At 43.6% G+C, this 22203-nt stretch overlaps 1 protein-coding gene across 1 annotated transcript in view; it reads left to right on the top strand.

Moving 5' to 3' along the window:
• LOC144827999 (fibrocystin-L-like) overlaps nt 1–22203 on the top strand; it is a 1093512-nt gene that overhangs the window by 376054 nt on the left and 695255 nt on the right. Inside the window, exons 22-24 of the mRNA XM_078686146.1 lie at nt 12063–12229; nt 15395–15576; nt 16206–16353. Coding sequence (XP_078542272.1) covers nt 12063–12229; nt 15395–15576; nt 16206–16353 — 497 coding nt within the window. The remainder of the gene's footprint in view (nt 1–12062; nt 12230–15394; nt 15577–16205; nt 16354–22203) is intronic.

Raw genomic sequence — 22203 nt, 5'->3', positions numbered from 1 at the left:
ATTTAAAAAAAATGAGGGCCTTCCCCCTTTATGATATCCCTGGAGTCTAGTGGGATTTCTTAGCCATGGATCGCATGGCGGCTGTGATCCACAGTCAGGAAACCCTTTCAGGGTTATATATATTTTTTTATGGTCATTATTATGACTGAATAAAGACAATTAACTGACTGACATTTTGATACTTATAAATGCTCTACAAATGTTCTCAACATAGACCTGTCTGCTCTGTCATACCATTAAGGATCCAGCTCTGAAAATGACTGTGCTGGTTCCCGTCAAAAACTTTTGAGTTGGTGGGAACACTCATAGGAACGGTGGTGTCTTTTGGAAATGGCCTTCTCTGCAGGGTCACCTCCAGACGTGTTGCCTTCCTCCGCCCCTTTTTGCTGAATTTGCGTTGGTTGACCTTAGTACTCTTCGCACTTTACCATTGCTAACCAGTTCTAAAGTGCTTGTGCTCTCGCCTTAAAACATGGTAACATTGGCTTAGACCCAATTAGCATATTTAATTTACATTATAAGTCCTAGTAAAAGTGTACTACCTTTATCCAGGGCCTGTACATTAAATGTTACTAGTGGGTCTGCAGAACTGGTTGTACCACCCACTTAAGTAGCCCTTTAAACATGTCTCAGGGCAGCCATTGCAGAGCCTGTGAGTGCCGTGTAAACAGCTATTTTGCCCTGGCAAGACAAGCCTTTTGCAAGGCCCACACCTTCCTTTTTAATACACATGTCACCCCTAGGGTAGGCCCAGTACAGCCCAGATGGCAGGGTGCAATGTATTAAAAAAGCAGGAAAGGTACTTTTATTTTTTAAATGTCCTGATAGTGGAAACATCTTACATTCATTTTTCACTACTGCAAGTCCTGTAACTCCGATAGGATAACACTGGAATTACTTTATTACATTTTATAAGTGTAATTTTCGAAAGATTCAACTTTGGTTTCCCAAAATCCCAACTCATGGTGAAGTTGAGTTTGAAATTGCAATTCTGAAAATACCACTTTTAGGAAGTTGGCATGTTCTTGCCTTAGCTATTTGGTACTTGCAACCTGTTTCTGGTCACATGACTGGGAATAGTTGGCAGTTGAGCTTTTTTTTTATTCCTCCTAGACAGCCACAAACAATGGGGGTGTAGGTGTGACTGAGTGGGTCATCACTGGCAGGATGGAAGGGATGAGCTGAACACAACCTCGCTTACATCTGAATAGGCTGTGTCCTCTCCCCAAACAAAGGGCTGCATATCACCTGTAATTAGTCTGGAGCCAGGGCAGGAAAAGGCAGGGCATCTGTTCACCTCAAAGGTATTCCTCTAGAAGCATCTCCCCACTTCAAAGGCACAACTGTGTATAAAAGAAGGACCTCAGACACCACCACTTCAGTACACTTCTGGACCTGTGGATATTCTGCCAGGATGAAGGTTTGCTGTGCTGCTAAAGGACTGCCACACTGCTGGACTACACTCTGCTGGACTCCTGCTCTGTTGTGCTGACCTGCTCCTGCTGCCCTCTTGCCTGGGTGAGAAGGATTGGAACTGCATCTCTTGAACCCAGAACCAGAGTGACTCCAAGGGCTAGTTGGCTGGCCTTCTGAGCTGAAGCCTCGGAACTCTGCAGTCTGTGAGTCTGCCCTGCCAAGTCGTGCCACCCCAGTCCTGGACACTTGGAAGTGGGCTTAAGGTGCTTACCAGTGGAACCAACACAACTTCTCTGCTGAGCGACGCATCCCTGAGCAGAATTGATGCATCTCCTTGGCTGAGAGGCATATCCCTGAGCAGAACAGATGCATTGTTGCTACAGCGTGGATTGAGCGTGTTGCAAAACCCTGCATCACCCACTGTAGTTCTCAGAGCGGGCGCATTGCCCAGCCGCGCAGCACAACCACAGCCCTGGTCCTCACATCTCTCGTCAACTCCAGCGTCAACAATGATGCTGGACTCTGCATTGCAGGCCCAGGCTCCTCAGAACTGATGGATCACCAGCGGCGCACTGTATCCATGATGCTGTAATTCGCATCACTAGCTTCTTAACAACAATGCAACAAGACCTCACACCACAGTCTTGCTGCATCTCAGACCAGATGCATCAGTTCGGCTACATGGCACATCTTGGACACGGATCCATGTAACGCTCTGCAACCAGGATTTAAGGTACTCTGTTCCGTGAGTGTAACTATGTCCCTGTAGGCTGCCAGTGTTCAATTGTGGTCAGCCTAAACTTGTGACTTTATCCCGGTCCGGTGCAGCCAGATGTCCCCAATTGATGCTTTGTGCTTTTTGGGGCTATTCTCACTACACACTTTAAAACTCAATATTTCCTCTTCTGCTAATTTTATTTTTGTTGTTTTGGTCTTATTTTATTTATTACAAATTACTCTTTATTTCTAAATCTGTTGTGGTCTCCTCTTGTACTGTGTTTTCACAATTTTACTACAAATTACTCTTTATTTCTAAATCTGTTGTGGTCTCCTCTTGTACTGTGTTTTCACAATTTTACTGTTTGAAGGGATGGAAAAATACTTTACACATTGTATCTAAGTTAAGTCTGACTGCTCTGTGCTAAGCTACCAAGCAGGTCAGCACATTTTTATTCATCCAAGGTCGAGCCTTCAACAGGGTGTTGGGTTTGGGTTCACTTTTTTTGTTTAAGTCACTGTAACAGCCTCCAGTCGAGCCCCAGTATCATTGCAGCCCAACACAACGTCACAATTCGTACTGGGTTGAGAATCATTCCAGGTCTTCGATGATTTGGTCACAGTATTCTTCGGGATGTCCGAGTCGGGCTCCCTTCAGGCTGGTAGAGGGAGTCTCAAGGTTTCAACTGTTGTCTCTGGATATCTTGAGACTGGCCCTCCAAATGGATCCAACCTCCTGTGTCGAATGCCTGTGTTTTGGATGTCGCCCCACACCAGATGCTCTCCTAGAGGGTTGACGAGGTCCTGGAAATTGTCAATCAATGAGGTAGCCCACCATCTTGGTGCTTACCGTTGCAGGAGCAGGGAGGTGGTGGGAGTGTGTGATCCGATCTCCCCGGCATGCCTCTGACCAGCGATGAAGTCTACCTGGACGGACACTGACATCAGCGCAGACCTGCATGCTTTCCGGTAGGGCAGTGAGTAGGGGCTGTGAAGCCGGGAGGAGACAGGGTTAGGAGCTTGTTAGCCATCTGATCACTCCCACGTATGGCTGCCTAATGCGTGGGGCTTCACAATGACTGCTGGGGGATCATAAGAAAAAGTGAAGTGGCACTGGTGCTCCGGTCCTCAGTGGCGCCAACCAGTGTAGTCGGGCGGGTCCATGGTGGTGAGAGGGGAGAACGGGGCAAACATGAGCCACGGCCTGTCTAGCCTTAAAATGGCAGCCAAGTGGCCCGGATCCAGAATAGACAAGGTACAAAAGCAGTCACTAGGTCACATCAGCCATTGGGCTATGGAAATCAGATCCAATCAAGAGAACTTAAGGAGGATCATACAGTGAAGAGCCCATAGAGCTCCAGATGTGATGCCTGACCTTCAAATAGCAGCCCTGCTGAACACCAAGAGGCAAATGGACTTATCTGATAGACAGGAGAAACACACTCTTGTAAAGCCCTGTCTTTGAGTAACCAACATTGAGGAAATCGTGAGGTGCCTTTCAGTCCTATTCCCATTTCACGATGGAAGCGAAGCACACAGGGAAGATGGGGTTCAGACAGGGTACTTGGTCGAGAGGAGTACCCCCATTCCACTGCTCACTCAGCGCTTACGTTTAATTCATTGGGGCGGTGGCCTAATGCAATTGACCCTCTACCCTCTGCTTCTGAAGACTGTCAGTAATTGAGGGGGCACCCAGAGCCACATACTCCGATCTCGCTCAGCGACCAACGCCTCAGCACATTGATCATGCAGCTCCCCTCTGCTTTCTAATTCTCTAGTAGCAATATCAATTTCCACTACTCGGCCTGGCCCAGAGACCTAGGGCATCCCATTTTTTTATGCGCTTGTGGACTTTTTGTGGCCCCCCAGCAATGAACATATCCCGGCTATCTGGCATCGGGCTCAGCTACTCTGACCGGTCAGCCACTCTACTCACACTGGCCACACCCTCACTTCCTTCTTGTCTTCCTTGAATCTGCAAAACACTTTATGCTATTTTTCCTCTCAAAGCTCACAGCAACAAAGAAAGGACAATCCCCCTTGAGATAGCTCCCTTTCAGCCTGCAACTCTCAGCACATCATTACCTCTCCTAGGTTTTCTGGTCTACCCAAACATTTATTTTTCTCTAACTAGGTTCCTCCCCAAATCCCTCTACTGCACTAGACAGATATGGCTCCAACTCATGGAGCAGCAGACATCCTCAAAATCTCTCCAATAAGGCAGAAAAAAGTCAAACACGGCCTACTTAAACAACTACCTGAAAAACGAATAGCTGATACCTACTTCAGTGCAGTCATTGTCAACAAGACTTTGTCTTTTACCCAAAAATGCCTTGCTGAGTGGAGAAACATCTTTCCTCTCCACCTACAGGTTTGCAAATCAATCTAAATCCTGTATGGAACTAGGCTCACCATATCCCCCTCCATAACCTTTAGAGGGGAAATCTCCATTTCTATTTTCAGGACAGGGAACATACTTATACAAACTTCAGACCATAACCTCATCATCTTTGACAGACACCATCTGTCCCTTCTCGCTACATTAACACATCTTGACCTTGTGCCACAATCTTCCCTCTCCCTTCTACCTCCTTCTGCCAAACCTGAACCTTCGCACCCAGTTTACCACATTGACTTATTGCACACCTTTGTTGAACCCTCTGACACACTAAGCAACATTGATGCCCTCCTTGAGTCATGCCCTAGCCAAGTAATCACTAGAAAGACTTCAAGGGCACTCACCCTTACCAACGAACATACAGTAATTAAGACGCACTGACGTACACCTTAAGCACGTCCATGCCGCCTTGACTCAAGACCAATCATTATGGAGTCCCATACGGACGCACCCCTCTCAACTAATGCATATCCTTCTCTGCCCACACAAAATGGCCGCCTCCCCAACGTAAATGACACTGTCCCCCCTATATTGAAGCTCACTCACCCCCCTTAACCTCAAGACCTGACAAGTTTACATCCTCCCTTAGAGCTGGAACCTCACCGACAGACTGTCCCAGCTCCTGAATTGAATAGAACAAACTCCTGAGTCACTAGCTAAAGCATCTCACATGTACAAAATTACCTTCTGATCCAGGCCAAGTTAACCTGCTACCACACTCCTGGTAGGGAGAAGCTGCCTGCAAGTATAGGTTCCCCAACTCTCAGCCAACATCCCTATTGGACCACTAATCCCTTGAGTTGTGAGGTCTACAGACCCCACCATGCTCGCAGCCACAATCCAATCTGGAAGCTAAAGATCTCCTAGAATCTTACATCACAATGACCCAGAATATGGTAAAAAAAAACGTGTCCACTAACCCAGGCCACCTGCTCAATACACAACTATTCAGACACTACATACCACAATCAATAGTCCTCGCCAGCTAACATGCATGCCCCTCAACTGCAGATCAGCAGTAAAATGCACCACAGATATCGCAGAAGCTATACTTGATAATGAGATAGATATTGCATTCCTCACCGAAACCTGGCTCCATGAACAATCGACACTCATTATAAACCTGCTCATCCCTCCCAGCTACACCATCATGAGACAGGACAGACCACAAAGATTAGTTGGCAGCCTGGCAACCATTCACAAAGAAGGTATCCATCCCGCTCCCGTAATGGCCTCAAATTACTCTACTTTTGAATACCTCATTGGTGAACTTTCAACCAAAGGCACCTTTACTATCAAACCTCACAACATCTACCACCTTTCTGGTTATTGCACCCTCTTCTCAGGGAAACTTACTGATCAAGTAACACAGTTCTCCATAACTGACTCAAATTATGTTTTCTTGGGTTACTTCAATATTCAATGGAATACACCACGGTCCATTTCCTTACTAACCTTCTTGAAATAAATGTCCTCAAACAAATCTGCAATGAACCAACCCATTGCAAAGGCTCCCCTCAAGATGCTATAATCAACAAAAATGAGCTGGTCTCACTTCAATCCATCACACCTATCAATTGGTCTGACCACTATCACATACTGTTTAAGATCAAGACTCACCTCAGCTCTCACAAAGCCCCCACCAACAAACCTACCCATTGGGCTCGAAATATCAAACAAATCCCTATAACGGAATTGCAATCCAGGGTCTAAGCCCAATTACTATATCAGCATCTCACTCTCACTGCTGAGGACCTTCATACAGCGATGATTGATGTTCTTGGCCAAGTGGCACCACTCAAACTAAAACATTATAGAAAATTGCAATCGAAATCCTGGTTCAAGACCGACCTCAACAATGAGAGGAGACAGCTAAGACTGAAAAAGGATATGGAGACAGTCCCTTTCTACAACGCAACTTGCATTCCTAAGATCTTCACGTCTCTCATATCAGAAATACATCTTTAGAGATATCAGAAATAAATCTTTAGAGAAAAAGCCTCCTTCTTTAGAAACCAACTTGACCGTGCTAAGAACAGACCTAGGGAGTTCTTCAACATGATCAAACAACATGATCAAACAACAATCTACCCTTACCTACCCTCACGAAACAACAGCCACCAATGAACATTGTGAAGAAATTGCCAACTTCTTCATTGATGAAGTAAACAAAATTGAGCAATCCATCATCAACGTCGAAAAGGAGTCTTCCATACCAACCTGCCCCACTGACTTACTTTCCCCCATGGTTGTCCCCACCCCAGATTTAACTATTGACTGAATGGCCCCAGGAAAAAGCTAATGTCAACTGAAAAAGTATGCTAACTGGTCTGACTTCAAACCCATGACAAACTTCCCACACCAATGATCCCCTCCCATCCACATTACTACAAAACCTCAACCATATCACGCCTGTTAGAAATGGGGGTCTCTAGTTGGCAGAGGTAAGTACCTTTGTCCACATAGGGACCCTTGCTTCTAGTCAGGGGAAGGGGGATACACACTTTAGATAACCCCTGCTCAACCCCTTGGTAGCTTGGCATGAGCAGACAGGCTTATCCCAAAGGCAATGTGTAAAGTATTTCTACCAACATTCACAGTAACACAGTGAAAACACCACAATAGACACCACACCAGTTTAGAAAACTAAAGTATCTTTATCTAAACTAAACAATACCAAAACGACAAAAATCCAACATACATAGTTAAAAATATGACTTTCAAAAGATTTCAAGAACTTGTACCATAGTGAGCTAGGGATGCGTGACTTTTCACCAAAGTACCTGTAGTTGCGTCAAAGTTCACCTAGCCAAACAGCTGCAGCGACGGAAAACAAAGAGATGCAACAGTCCTGCTGCAATGGGAGGAAGGCTTGCATTGATTCTGGTCTGTATGGGGGGGGCGATGCATCGATTCTTCATGCCAGTCCTGGTCTACAGGTGATCTGACAGGAAAGTGTGTTGCACAGGTACGATGCGTGGATCTTCGGGATGCGCCGCCGATGGATGTCAAGCTATCCTGTCTGAAGACGGCTGATAGCCAAAAACCGGTCCTAGGATGCTTGATTCCGGTCCAGGAAAGACATGGCTTGGCAGTTCGGGCTGGACTGTTCCCATGAGGCACAGGGTCAAGGCTGATTTGCATATGGCCAGGTCTGAACTGGGGTGGTGTGGAGTGCAAAAAAACGATGGATTTAGGCCCAGAACTCTGTACTGGGGTGAATGTATGACATTGTTCTGCATTCTGTCCATCAATTGCTGTTTTTGCATTTACACCCCGAGTGGGATGGGTATGCTCAGACGTGAGTCCCATGCTCTCCACACCACTGGAATCAAGCTATCCTGCCTGAAGACGGCTGATAGACAGAAACCGATCCTAGGATGCTTTATTCAAGTCCACGAAAGACATGGCTTGGTAGTTCGGGCTGGACTGTTCCCATGAGGCACAGGGTCAAGGCTGATTTGCATATGGCCATGTCTGAACTGGGGTGGTGTGGAGTGCAAAAAAACGATGGATTTAGTCCCAGATCTCTGTACTGGGGTGAATGTATGACATTGTTCTGCATTCTGTCCATCAATTGTTGTTTTTGCCGATGGATGTGGCGGCGTTGCTGGGCGCTGCGCCTGTCCTCTTCAGCCCCGGAACCCTCGATGGGTCAATTCTTTCAGCTATGACAGGCACTGAGACGGTTTTCGCAGCGTCGCTGTGATGTGTGGAAATTATTCTTGCGCAGTAAAGATGCATCAGAAACACCGCCCATGAAGAGTGATGCATCGGTTTCTGTAGTTCTCTTACAGCTTGCAAACAGCAGCAACAACCTCCAGAGGACCAAAACTGGCACAGGCACCTCAAGGAAGTTCAGAACTCACAACAGCAGAGTGCAGGTGATCTGGGGGGTGAAGTCTTTGTGTCTCTGAGACTTCTGAACAGGAGGCCAGCTCGCTTCAGGCCCTTGGTGATCTCCTTCAAGCAGGGGACACAGCACACAGCAAAGTCCTTCTCTTTTCCTTGGCAGAAACAGCAACTGCAGGCCAACCTCAGACACACAACAAGGGCAGTACTTCTCCTCAGTCTCTCCAGCTCTTCTCCTTGGCAAAGGTTCCTTTTGAATTCTAGGAATGATATAAAGTCTGGGGTTTGGGTCTGACACTTATACCCCATATTGTCTTTGCTCTCTTTGTGCAAGGGTCTCTGAGCCCACTTCAAACCAGTTATGGGGGCACACTGCAAGTGCACAACAACATCCATTGTCAGTGTAAACCTTGGCTCTAGACACACAACAGGGGAGCGGAGCCAGCATTGTGGAAGGCAGGCACATCCCTATTTATATAAGGTGTTACTCCTCCCACCACTCCAAATGCAGATCAGACCTATTCAGCCTAGTCCTGACTCATCCAGATTCCTGCAGCTACTGCACCTCCTAAGCCCCTGTCACTCCAAAGCCAGACAGTCAATCCACAAACAGGCAGAGGCACACAGGATGGTTCAATAAGAAATTAGCAACTTTCTAAAAGTGCTATTTTCAAAAACATAATTTAAAAACCATCTTTACTAAAAGATGTGTTATTAAATCCTGAGTTCAGGGATTCCAAACTCAATCTTTCCATCTTATCCCCTTGGGAAGATATGCTTGTAAAATGTTACAAAGCATTCCCCATTCTGTCCTATGGGGCACGATAGCCTTTCAAAAGTGAAAAATGAAATTGGCAGTATTTCACTTTCAGGACATGTTACACACACCAGTACATGTCCTACCTTTCACAAACACTGTACCCTGCCCCTGGGGGTACCTTGGGCCTACAATAGGGGTCCCCTATATATGAGAAAAGGGAAGGTTAAGGCCTGGCAAGTGGGTGCACTTGCCAAGTCAACATGGCAGTTAACAAACTGCGCGCAGGCACCGCAGTGGTAGGCCAGAGATATCTTTTAAGGCTACTCATGTGGGTGGCAAAATCAGTGCTGCAGGCCCACTAGTAGCATTTGATTTACCAGCTCTGGCACACTCAGTGCACTTTACTAGGGACTTACTGGTAAAACAAATATGACACTCAGGGAAAACCAATCACAATAAAAATTTACACAGAGAGCATATGCACTTTAGCTCTGATCAGCAGTGGTAAAGTGCCCAGAGTCCTATAGCCAACTGCAACAGGTCAGGAAACAATAGGAGGAAGAAGCAAAAAGTTGTGCAATAACCCTGCTAAAAGGGCCTTTTCCAACGCCGCCCATTCTTGACAAAAATCATCAACACTTCTTTCTCCCGAGGACATGTACCAGACTCCCTCCAACTAGGCCAAATCCCAGCCATACTTAAAAAAACAGGGGCTGACCCTAATGACTTCAATAACCTCAGACCTATCACCAACCTCCCGTTTCTAGCCAAAACAAAGAAGAAATGCATCCTATGCTCAATATATTGTGGATGACATTTGCAAATCCTTTGATGAAGGTGACGCATGCCTCCTAATCCTACTTGACTTATCTGCAGATTTTGATAAGGTTAATCATCCATCATTAATTAAGACACTCAAGAACTGCAGTGGTATCAATGGCACAGTCCTTAGTTGGTTCACATTGTGACATTGCTCGTAACAAATAAAATCAACAACTGTCTCTCATAACCACTACTAGTTCCCCATGGTGAAGCCCAAGGCTCAATTCTCTTGCCATCTCTTTTCAATTTCTTCATGGAACCCCTCCCTGTTAACCCGAACCAAGCAGGGGTAAAATATTGCCTTCATGTCGATGACACCCAACTTTTCTACAATATTAAATCACTGAGTGACATCATTCATCCAAATGATACACTAATCAATGTGCAAACTTGGCTCAAAACCAACCACTTAAAGTTGAACATCAGCAAAATTGAAATACTACTTTTCTCCTGAACAACAACCCTCTACCAATCCAGGATTTGTTCACTAACTTGGATACCCTAAACCATTCTCTTACACTATCCAACTCTGTAAAGTCCCTGGGGATCACTATGGACAAAAATCTGTCAATGAAATACCGCACCAACAACTCAGCCAAAGGATTACTGTACACTCTTAAAAATATCAAGAAAATCAAACCTTTTTTTCTGCCCTATGATGTTAAGATGGTAGTGCAGTCTCTTGTCCTCTCAAAACTGGAATATTGCAACACCATCCTCACAGCAAATCCGAAAACCCACCTTTCCCCCTCAACAGTTCTGAACATGGCTGCCCTGCTACTAACAGTTGTTAATCAATTTGAGCACATTTCACTGACCCTCAAGAAACTCATTTGGCTTCCCATCAATGGAAGATGTATCTAGAAGACTGATTGCATCACCCACAAAGCCTTTCACACTCATAATCCAAACTACATAGGTTCCAAACTTTCCAAAGCAGAAAGAGTCAGGACTCTGAGAAGCTCCAACTCACTTCTTCTCATTCTTCCCAAACTGAAAAAGAAATCCTCAGAGACTGGCTCAATCTCTGGAAATTCTCCTATCATCTGCAACACACTACCTAGAGATCTTCACAGTAACCCATCCTTTCCATGCTTCAAACAGGACCTTAAATACCTTCTGTTCAACAAATACTTTACTACTCAAACAAACAAATCAATGCTCCCAATGATCGCACCCAATCCTTTTAGACCCTTGAGGACAGGCATTTAATTGTTTAAACTTCTTCCTTGTCATTCATGCCATTACATTGTGCTGTTCCAATGTCCTCTTTTTTTTAAAATTATGTGTAACTACCTTGACTGCACAACGTTTTTCTTGGTCTATATATTTGGATATACTTCTATGTTCGATCTGTATATTTATATGTACTTCTATTGAATGACCCTGCATTATATGTAAAGCGCTCTGATACCTTCGGGTCTAGCTAGCACTACCTAAAATCTATATATAAATAAGTTAATTTTGGATCTGCTTGGGCCTTACACTGACAAGAATTGTGGTTGCTGCTTGACTAGAGATTACACCTCAGTCAACCAACAACCCAATTTCTTACAGTGTTCATGAGAATGAGGGCACCTGCTAACCCACTGCTTCCGCCTAACGTGCGAGGTACACTTGTTAATGGTGAGAGTTATATTCAAACTTTAAACTGTGATATCTCAGAATCATGCATGGGAGCGAGATTGTTCAAACTGTTACAGACTCAGGAGGAAATGTCTTAGTAGACAAAGTATCCCCAATAACCTAGGTTGAAAGCTTTAGGGTACAGTGATTCTGAGACCTACAAAGTCAGACAGAAGAGTAGACTCATCAATATCAGCTATACTTTGATGCATCCCAGCGAGGATTTTATTTTATTAGTGCCAAGCACTGAATGAAGTGTTTTATCTATTGGGGCTGCGTATCCAAACCTATGTCTTTGGTAGCCAGATTGTGCAGAACGATTAAAGTTCAAGGGGGGAAATTAAAGAACAGGCCAGAAAAAGAAATATAATTAAGGTGTCAGGTCTTTGGTCTGAATTTCTACCCTGTGAAACTTTGAGATGTTTTTAGGTATTTATTATACACAACTCCTTTTTTCTCACTGTTTTTCAGCTGGTCATATACATGCATAAATCTGCTGGACCTTATAAAAACACAATACCCAGAGGGGGACAACTATAATTTGTATCTAATCTATCTGGAACCAAGAGATGCTGCACACCCATTGTATGTGGATGTGGTATACATTGGACAGACTGTTACCACAGATGACCAGAGAGGTGAGTTTCACGCAGGTATTTCCTGAAATGCCGATATCCCAGTTCCCTCCCCCAGTCATAAATTACATGTATAAACCTTTAGCACAGGGCTTTCATTATTATTATTCTCTTCATTTCTGTGAACCCTGGAGTTGTTCTCTGAGTGAATCAGTGGCCTAATCCCCGACTCCTTCCATCAGTAGATAGCACATAAAAAGCACATGGCTATGTCGTTTATGGTACTTTAGCCTCAAGATTAGTTTTGTGTGGACACCTTCAACCTTTTAATTAAAAAAAAGCTCCAGAGGAGGAGCCTAGCTGGCAACCAGGATGGCCGCCTAGGCTCCCGGCTCCGTCGACCTCCTTCTCCTGCCACAAGACCCGTTTACGCTTTGATAACAGAGAAACGTCGCCATTAAGATTGCGGCCTACACCAGCTTTAGAGCCGGGGCCTCGAGTGAGGGAGCAGCTAGCTGCTAGTTGAACAACATCAGCCATGAGAGTCTGGGAGGGACCGGGCAGCCGGTATGGAAGTTGAGTTTTGCCCGATTTTAACGGTGGACATCCAATCCGAATAGCAGCAAAAGTGGAGCAATATAATAACACGGCGGCTGCAGTCGGAGTGCCCTGAATGACGGAACCCGGAGTGTGAACGGCCCGGACGTTGACTGAAACTCGGCCCGATGGATGCAGGCATAACCTGGAGGCAACCCTGGAGTGTCTCCGCAAATTGATGGGATCATACGTGGGCCGTTAATTTGCATTAGAGCGGGGACTTCACTTACAGACGTGGGGTACAGATTGCAAACGAGCTGAACGAAATGGCGCCCAAAACCGACCTATGTACAACTTAGACCCGCTCCTCCAGAGGGACCGGAAAAGACCAAACGGACAAGTTGGGACGATATATCCTGTCCAAAGGGTCTCCGGAGGAGGCGAAGATTGTCGCTATCGAGGGAGAAGAGATGGCGCTGGCCAGGGTTGAACCGACGCTTGGAGCTGTTATGGCGGCTATCGGTGGAATACATTCTTCCCTGGGCCGGAGAGTCCAAGCCCTAGATAATAAACTGGTCGCCGTTACGCTTGAGCTGGGGTTAATAAGAAAGGCCTTCATTCGATTGAATGACAAAACAAGAGCCATGACACCCACAACGGCCAAACTAATAGATGGCGTAAACCCCATGAAACGGGAGGTGCGGGAGCTTCTGGACAGCAAGTTAGCTAATATCCGAATACTGGGACTCCCAGACAAGTCAGTGTGTCAAACATCAGCTCTGACTGTGGAAGACTTGATCCATGCTACCCTTCTGACGGCTCATCCTGGGACTCAATTGCGGTTCGAAAGTGCGGCCCTAACTTCCTTCCCGGATTCTATAAAATTGGTTCGGAAAAAACGCCAGGGGTTCTTGTCGGTGAAAAGGGAACCCAGAGACAATCGGATTAAATATGCTTTGTTATTTCCGGCTCGCCTCCGGGTGCAACTTGACAAAAACTTTTGGTTCTTTGACTCTCCTGAGGTGGCGGCAGTTCGGCTGGGAAGTATCCATGTGCCTGATCGGACGGGCTAAGGTTAAGAATGGTTGACCGTTTGATGACATTAGTGGACTTGGTGACTGTGCGGGACTCACTTTATATTATTAGTAGCGGGAGGCGAGGCAGGCGAACAATGATTCCCCTGATTTGAGGATGTTTAATATTTAGCTAAGTGACTCCGTAAATAAAGGGGGGGTCAGATCTGGCGGGGGGGAAGGGGGCCGGGGGCCTGAACGAAGGTCCTCCTCCACTTACTACTTTTAGTTTTGTAGATCAGATGGAGCGACAGGCACACTGCTAGTTGGGGATGAGCGTAAGCTACATGCAGGGGTGCAGGGAGGGGGTTTGCGCGCTTAGCGTTGTTTAATTTTTTTGGTTTATTTTATGCGTAGATATCCGTAGTTTATCCTGCTTATGTTCTAATATCTGGGGGCAATACAAGCTTTATTATCCTGACTTTATGGGTGGGCGGGGTCTGAGACCTGCACGCTTAGGGTATATCGTGAATTGTATCTGTTGTGTATTGTCCATTGATTATAGGTGTTGGGGTCTCAACAATCCCGCTTGTTGTCCTGCATATATCCTGATCTTTGAATTGTTTGATTCAGTGTTTGTGACTGAATGTATTGCACCTGATATGCCTTTATTATCTTTGTTTTTATATTAATAAAAAGATTTATAAAAAACAAAATAATAATAAATAAAGCTCCACATCAGAAACACTCTAGCATATTTAAAATCATATGAACTGTCTTATTGGAATGCTAAGGATAAATGTTAAACAATATGTTTAACTGTAACATCTTATCCCTTAGAAGTCAACTCTTCCTCTTATTAGTACATGCATTAGCAACTAAGAGGCTGATTTTTAAATCAGCAGACAACCCATATTTTTCGTCATAGGGGAAGGAGTCAATTATTCTGTCCCTCTGGTGGAGAGACCACCCGCCGCATTTATAAATGATTGTTAAGCAGGTGGTCCAATGCATTTTGCTGTTTGGTGCAGGGCTTCGTCGGCATGACAAAGCCCTGCACCAAACAGATTTTTTTTTTTTTCAAAAAGAGAATTCTAAAGTGGTATTTTCTTTTTGAAAATACAAAATAAATCTTCCCTCACCATCGGAGTTATTTTCCATAGCAAGGGGGTGTGATAACCATTTCCCTGACCCCCCCACAGCCGGGAATTGTCTGGCAGTGACGGAAAGTAAAAAACTAGCTTTATGTCCACCAATTCTGATTGGGCAGCCGGACATCTAGCCATTTCTCTGACGGCCCTTACTCTGGAGTAGTCACCACCAGAGCAAAACTTAAGGTCCGGCCTCATATAAATCGGGCAGGTGGACCTGTCTCTTAGTGGTATGTATAATCCATCACTGTCTGATAATGAAAAAAGTACTGGTTCCCAAAAATAATGCCAGTGTCCACTATCTTAAACCAGCTGCACAAATATATGCACTGTGAGAAACATACACTAGGGGATATGAGCCCAAATGCAGAACCCACGTTATTTACACATAGGACTTGTTAATGATGTAAATATTTCAATTCCTTCAAGATCTCATTGCACAGGTATTTATAAAGAGTGAATATTATCTGCCATATTTGTTCATCAGTCCGACTGTTTGACTTCCTCGTATATGTTTATAACTTTAGCCGTTAGACAGAGAAGACCTCCAGCATTGGCCAATAGAGGAATAGCAGTACATCTGATTAATGACATTCAAGTGGATGAGACCCAGCCTTCCTCACCAGATGAAGACAAGCAGTATACTGTGACCATCTCATCATCTGGCTGTGCTTTTAACATACCACTTCTGGCAGTTGCATTTGCTCAGGTTCGTATATGCACACTATCATGCTGCCTAGTACAGCAGCATAATTTGAGGTGGGATTCCAAAGGAGTTGTTGTGCAGCCTGCTTCTTGTTTTAACATTGCATGTGTTCAGTTCTGTTCTTCACAGCACAGATGCATGTGCCAAATGTTAATCTAAAATTATCTATAGTTGCTTGTGTCCTCTGTGGCGACCCAGTAGTCAGGAAAGAAGAACACCCAGAGGTGAGTTCACATTATTTTGTGGTTTCGATGGATCATATTTACTTTCAGAAGTCCTGTGGGTGTGTTGTGTCTCTGATTATTCACATTTATAATGCTGACACAAAGTAATTTCCTTTTCACAACTATCACTCTTCTCAATCGATATGAAACCCTTAAAAGAGCTCAGTATTCCAGCGGGTACATCTCTATGACTCATGCAGTGCCCAATTAATGCACAATTAGAAGAGATGTATAGCTGAGTCAATGAGCAATGCTATGCTGTTACAGACATAATGGCCAATAGAACAATAAGACATTCCACCTGAACTGTGTAATGATGTTAGAGCTTTAACCCTTAGTTGGTTCATAGATTTACAACAATGTATTTCCTAAAATTAATTTATAAATTAATCTACGTTTATTTTAAAGGACTATGCAGTTGACGGAGGCAACATTACAAAGTACAGAGGCTCCACATGGCCGAGCGATTCCATGATCACTGTTAAAAGAATCCAGGCTGCATCACCTCCTATCAATGGAACCTTTGACATTGAAGCCTATGGATCAATAATCAGGGGTAAAAAAACAACACATACATCACTTCTCGTTGCATACATTTTGTCTACGTTCCTAATTGTGTTCAAAATTCTTTCCTGTATTGCTGAGGTAAAACCTACCTAAGGGTGAAAGACTTAAAGTGCAGAAAATATACGGTGAAAGTATTATCCATAGTTTTTTCTTGCATGCAAAAAACACGTGATCTTGAAGAAGTAATACTTCGACTATGTTAATTAATATTTTGGTTGCTAATATTGAGGGCTGCAGAAGTTACAGTAAAAATAACAAACTGATGTGTTAAATGAATATGTGGTTGTGAAACTTGCAAATCGCAAAATCTCAGCCTGTGTGGCTGTAGCAATAAAAGTCACAACGTGTGACAGCAACAACACAAGTCACAATGTAATGTACCGAAGGAAAAATGTAAGACATTGCATTTCAAGTTGAGGTGGGGGACAAGAAAAAGGCATATTCCTCCTTAGAAGTCACAAATCCATTCTGACCTGACAGTCTAGCCCTTCAAGCACTGCCTGATTGCCGTATAAGTCAGTCCAACCGTGGTTCAAGCTTTCCCGTACTTCGTCTACTTTGTAAATAGAGCTCTAGCACTGGGAGTAGGATACAGTGGTCCAAGGGCCTGGTGCATGCACACCCTACGCCATTTACAGAATGGCTATTTTATTTTTTTCATTGCATCCCTTGTCACTGAGTTGGACAAGGGCTGCAACCAAATAAAAAATTAGAGCATTTTTGACTGTGAGTGCATGAGTGGAGGGAAGCTTGCTGTCTCATGCAGGACTCCATCGCATCATTCACAATAGATCGCTTTGAGACACAAGCTGATGCCAGCTTCATTTATATCAATGATGCAGGAAGATTGCAAATATTTGTGACCTTTTCCTTTGTGGTATGAGTGATTTTAATATCCCTCACATCACAGATGGACATAGTGGTGGCAGCACAGTGCAAGCATTGTACTATTGAATCAGCATCTTCTAATTCTAATATTAGTTCTAATCCTAGATTTCTAACTTCTTTATAGAGTGCCTAAGTAGTTGATTCAATTGAGATAGAATCAGATCTCTGATAATTTCTACTCAATGGGTGGAACAATGTTGAAGGAGGACCCTCTCCACTGTCATTTGTTGAATTTCTTTTTCTTGAACGTGTCCATTTGATGGGCTAACAGGACATCAGAGTAAAAAAAGACACCCAGGGTCTTATTACACCTATTTAAATGTTGTTGAGTCCTTTCCAGTTTTTGGGAGAAGCAAGCATAATTCTGTCTCTAGCCACTGTGGGAGCAGATCCCATAACCCAATATTAAAGGCATCTCAAAATTCAGATCACCCTAAATTCTACCTGTGGCAGTTCTGCTGCTCTGGGTTGATCTTGTGCTAAAAATCACCCCGCCTAACATCAATTTAGCAGTGTAAAATAGGGAAGTTAACTGGGAACTCTCAATGACTAGGTTCTGGATCAGAAGAAAAGCTATAGGGTTTTACGACAAAATCTCGAAATTAAGCAGTACAGAATAAATTACATGAAGGTTCAAATTCAGAGCTATACAGAGTCAAAAAGAAATCAAACAGAATCCCTAATTGAAAGATGTTCAGGAAGCGCTCTAAAGTATGGCACACCCCCAAAACCAAGAGGCTCTTATACCTAATTCTTTCATAATAAATTAAAGAAAACGATATCTCATTGTGGCATGATCAGTAGTAAAAACTTATTCTGCAAATCAGAGAATTCCATTTCACTATGAGGTTCATAAGCACTAACTTTCAAAGAAAGTATCCAGTATATTATGTGTTATTGCTACCTTGAGATTTTCAAACTAATATGAAATATTTCAATATTGAGTCTTCACAGAAGCAAATAAGACCAGGCCCAGCAATGGTACTACAGCGGAAGAACCTTGGGAAATGTTACAGTTAGGAACACTAGAACGTCCAGTCGCAGTACATGCACACTGGAAATATTCTATGACATCAACCTGTCTTCGCTCTGCGGAGCTTGTGGTTAGAGAAGATGAGCAGGGGGACGAGATGGGATGGGTAGAGCAGGAGTGAATGAGAAAAAGCATCATAACAGCATCCATGTTAACCTATATGGTGATTATATGATAATGTGGAACAAATAAATGATATTAATAAACATGCTTCTATACATCATATTAAAGTTATTCCACTGTAGTCATGTTAATCTAGCATTCGCATATTGGATACATTATACAATTATTGATATACAAAAATATAAACCTAGTCAAACGCTACCAGACCACCTCTCAAAGTATTAGAGTATTTGATTTAGATTCACACAGGCAAAAGAAGTTCTCATTCTTCCAAGAAGGTTTTTTCTTCTGATATTTGTAGATGCTGTGTCGTTTTAATGTTCTTTTTCTAATCAAAAGTGGATTTATCTGCCATCTGCCTATCGTTGAAGTCAACCCTGGAAATAGGAAATCACCTTAGCCAGTAGTCTGATATATGCACTGAAAAGATTTGGTGGAAGAAATTAATCTTTTTGAACAACTCATCATGCAATTAATCTACATAATATGGATGAGACATGCTGAAATGTTGCTATTGACAGACAGTAGCAAGTGGGTCAATTTATAGCACAACCACTATTCCAATCTACTTTTATTTCCACAATAGTCACTGTGAGGTCATAAGTTATACATACGGCGTAGATGGAGTTTACATGGTACATCAATTTCACTTGTGCAGCATCCCCTCTTGTTGGTTAACTCCTTGTCCCCTCATAGATTTTATTTCACTTGTAGTGAAGTGGTTAAAGGCACGAGGGGTATATACTGATAACAGATTCTCTTTTATGTGGCTCAGGGAGAAAAAAGGTTAGTCGGTGAAATGCAAAAAGTATAGTCAATAAGCAGTCACACAGCAATTAAATAAATAGTATATCTTGAAGGGAAACATTTTTTTAGCTAAGGGCATACCCAGCCAAAGTCCACACATTCTAAAAATCTATGACATATGGAAAATTAAAGCCATGGAAAATGAAAGAAATATTTAACTCCACTCATACCTGCAGACTAGAAGCTCCTCTGTGCTAGAACTTTAAGGACATTCCAAAGTCAAAACTAGCTGTTTGCCCTGGGATCACGTATGCTAAAATTCGCTTACACATTCTTATCTGCAGTCTGGTGTAAGGGGTTCTTTTTCCCCTGAGGGCCCTTGGTGACTGTTCTTGTGTGTAACCTGGAATACAGCAGGAGTTCCCTTCCAATTCACAGCCTGAAAGCACAGTTGTTTGACAGGAGTGAAGTTTTAAGTGATTCAGGTGGAAAACTACTACTTTGTAGCATTCAACAGTAATAATTTGAGCACGTTTATGGACTTTTGATATATGCCCAACTAGAAATGCCCAGACTCAATGCCCTCCTAGTGAATTTGCAAATGCATAAATGTAACCAAACTTGAAGATGTACTGCATTCCCAAACGTAATTTTCAATGTGACCAGTCCTGTTCCTGTGTGTCAGAAACTGAGACTCTTCGTGGACATTACGGGCAAAGCTATCTCTATGGGCACCAAAGTACACATTATTGAGAATCAAGCTAAAAAAGTTCAAGAGGGATCCATATGAAAAGGCCCACCTCCAATGGGAATGTCTCACTTTATTGAGCGTTTTTGGATAGTGACATTTATATAGTCTGTATAAAATTCCATTCCAATCACGGTCAAGGTTGCTACTGCTCTGGTAGGACGTCTTTGACAGGATGTCCAGTCTGTCACTGTAAGGTGTTTAATATGCAGTAGCTGGCAGCCGCGGTCACTGCACGTAAGAGCGGCGTGGCCGGCTGGGGGGGATTTCGAGAGATGACCACAAGGGAAAATGTATAATTTATTTAAGTTTGCCTCGTGGTCGCCTATCAAAATCCCCTACCAGCCGGCCCCACCGCTCTTACCTGCAGCGGCCGCGGCTGATAGCTGGTCTATATGTTACGTTACAATTACGGTTACACTGATATATTTCAAGTGCTTCGAGTAATGTAAGTTTTTAAAATTTACAAAACCAGAAATTCTCTGTGATCATGCGAGGCACAAGTTGAGCTGTCGGTATCCAGTGTGCTTTTGCAAATCAAAAAGTTAATTGAAGCCAATAATGCACAAGTTTGCAATGGCAGCAGAAAGTGATTTGACTTTTACAATAGTAGTTTTGGCTGAAATAAAAAAATCTTCACATCAATTTTTAACATTTTTTTTTTTTTAAAGAGATGAGTTAAATCCAATTAGTTTTCTCTGATGGTATATTGGAAATTGTCTTTTCAGTACATTGGAGTTGGCCTAACGGCTAGGGTGCTGGACCTCAGACCTGGGGAACTGGGTTTGAGTCTTGGTAATGACGCTAAACCTCCTGTGATTCTGTGCAAATCACTTAATCTCCCTGTGCCTATCAAAAATGAATGTGTGTCCTCATGTAACGTAAATGGTGCTATGTAAAGTCCTCTGATACCCGATTCAGGTCAAGTTCGTGCTATGTAAAACTCTGCAAAAAATAAAGAACAAAAAGTGGATAGAACTGTTAGCGTGTTAAATCTTCTATTTGGAATATGTGATTGGTCCAAGTTTTTGCAGTTCCAGCCACCGGATAAATCTCTGTAGACGACTCACTTTGCACCACATGAATTGAGCATACATAGTCAGCTTCAGTGGTGGCTCCACAGTGCGCCTCAGGCTAGTGCTGCAACCCGAGCCCTCCTAACATATTTTGGCCCTCTGAGCCTCATGTCCCTGAGGGCTCCTGTTCAGATCCGGATGCAGAGCAGGCCTCTAAAACCGTGCTGAAGCAGTCAGGTGTGCTCATGCTTTAGGTCAGGTGGTTGCTGCTCCTTCACTACTGACACAGTGTCCAGCCTGGTAACCTGTGAGGTTGGGAAGACAATTTCAGTCTGCTCAAAAGTGGAGGCATGTGTCATGGCTGGCAAGACAAATGGCAGCAAATGCCTTGTGAAGGCAGCCCCAGGAGCTTGCAGCAGGTTGGGGAGGCACAGGTGAAACGCCTGTGTAGGAAACAACCCTACCGCACCTCACCGCCATGTCTCTCTAATGGAAACTTGGTCTCGGCACTAAAGAGCTTGGTTAAGCTCCAACAACACAGCTAGGCAGTTGGTGTCCATAACATAATAACCTAATTTCACACCGAGTAATGTCAGGGACAGTCAGCTACTGTTGCCTGTTGCCCCCCACACAAATGTTTACGCTACCTTAACCTAAAATCAAAAGAAAAAACTGCAGTTTGGACATCACCTCTTCAACAGAACTGAAAGTTATCAGTGAGTGCTTGGAATCGTCATTGAATCTGCAGGGGCTCAAATATACCTGGTTTGTATTCACCTAATTCGCCAATTTGTACTTAAATGACGAACAAGCTTTACAGATCTCAGCAGAGACCTTGAACTGCATCGATTGATAGTAGACCTAAGCTGCCAGCAAACAACACATACCCTCTTTACATAAACTGTGTTGTTCAGGTCACAAGCTCCAACAAGTTCTGTCACACACAGGTATGTCCTTCTCACTAAATTGCACCTCTCTCAAAAGCAAGCAACAACTGCTGGAGACATTTTAACCTGCTCTGATAGTCATCAGACATATTTTATGTTGTAGAAAACAACCATTTAGCAACCTCTAAACATTCCTGCATTAGGCGTAAATGTAATCTAATTAAACAACTCGTACAACTGCACAAAGGATAACTAAAGATTGAAACTTTAGAGAGCCGTAGTGTGGATGTTGCTGAGCTGAAGTTAAACCGAGAAGTGACACAATGAAAACATGACTCCAGGCGTTCCCTCAAAAGCAGTTTAAATTACAGTTCAGGGGTCAAATAAGATGCAACTA

The sequence above is a fragment of the Lissotriton helveticus genome, chromosome 4_1, assembly GCF_964261635.1.
Source record: "Lissotriton helveticus chromosome 4_1, aLisHel1.1, whole genome shotgun sequence".
Classification (NCBI taxonomy): domain Eukaryota; kingdom Metazoa; phylum Chordata; class Amphibia; order Caudata; family Salamandridae; genus Lissotriton; species Lissotriton helveticus.
Note: the sequence above shows the minus strand (reverse complement) of the source record. Positions and strands in the feature narration are given on the sequence as shown.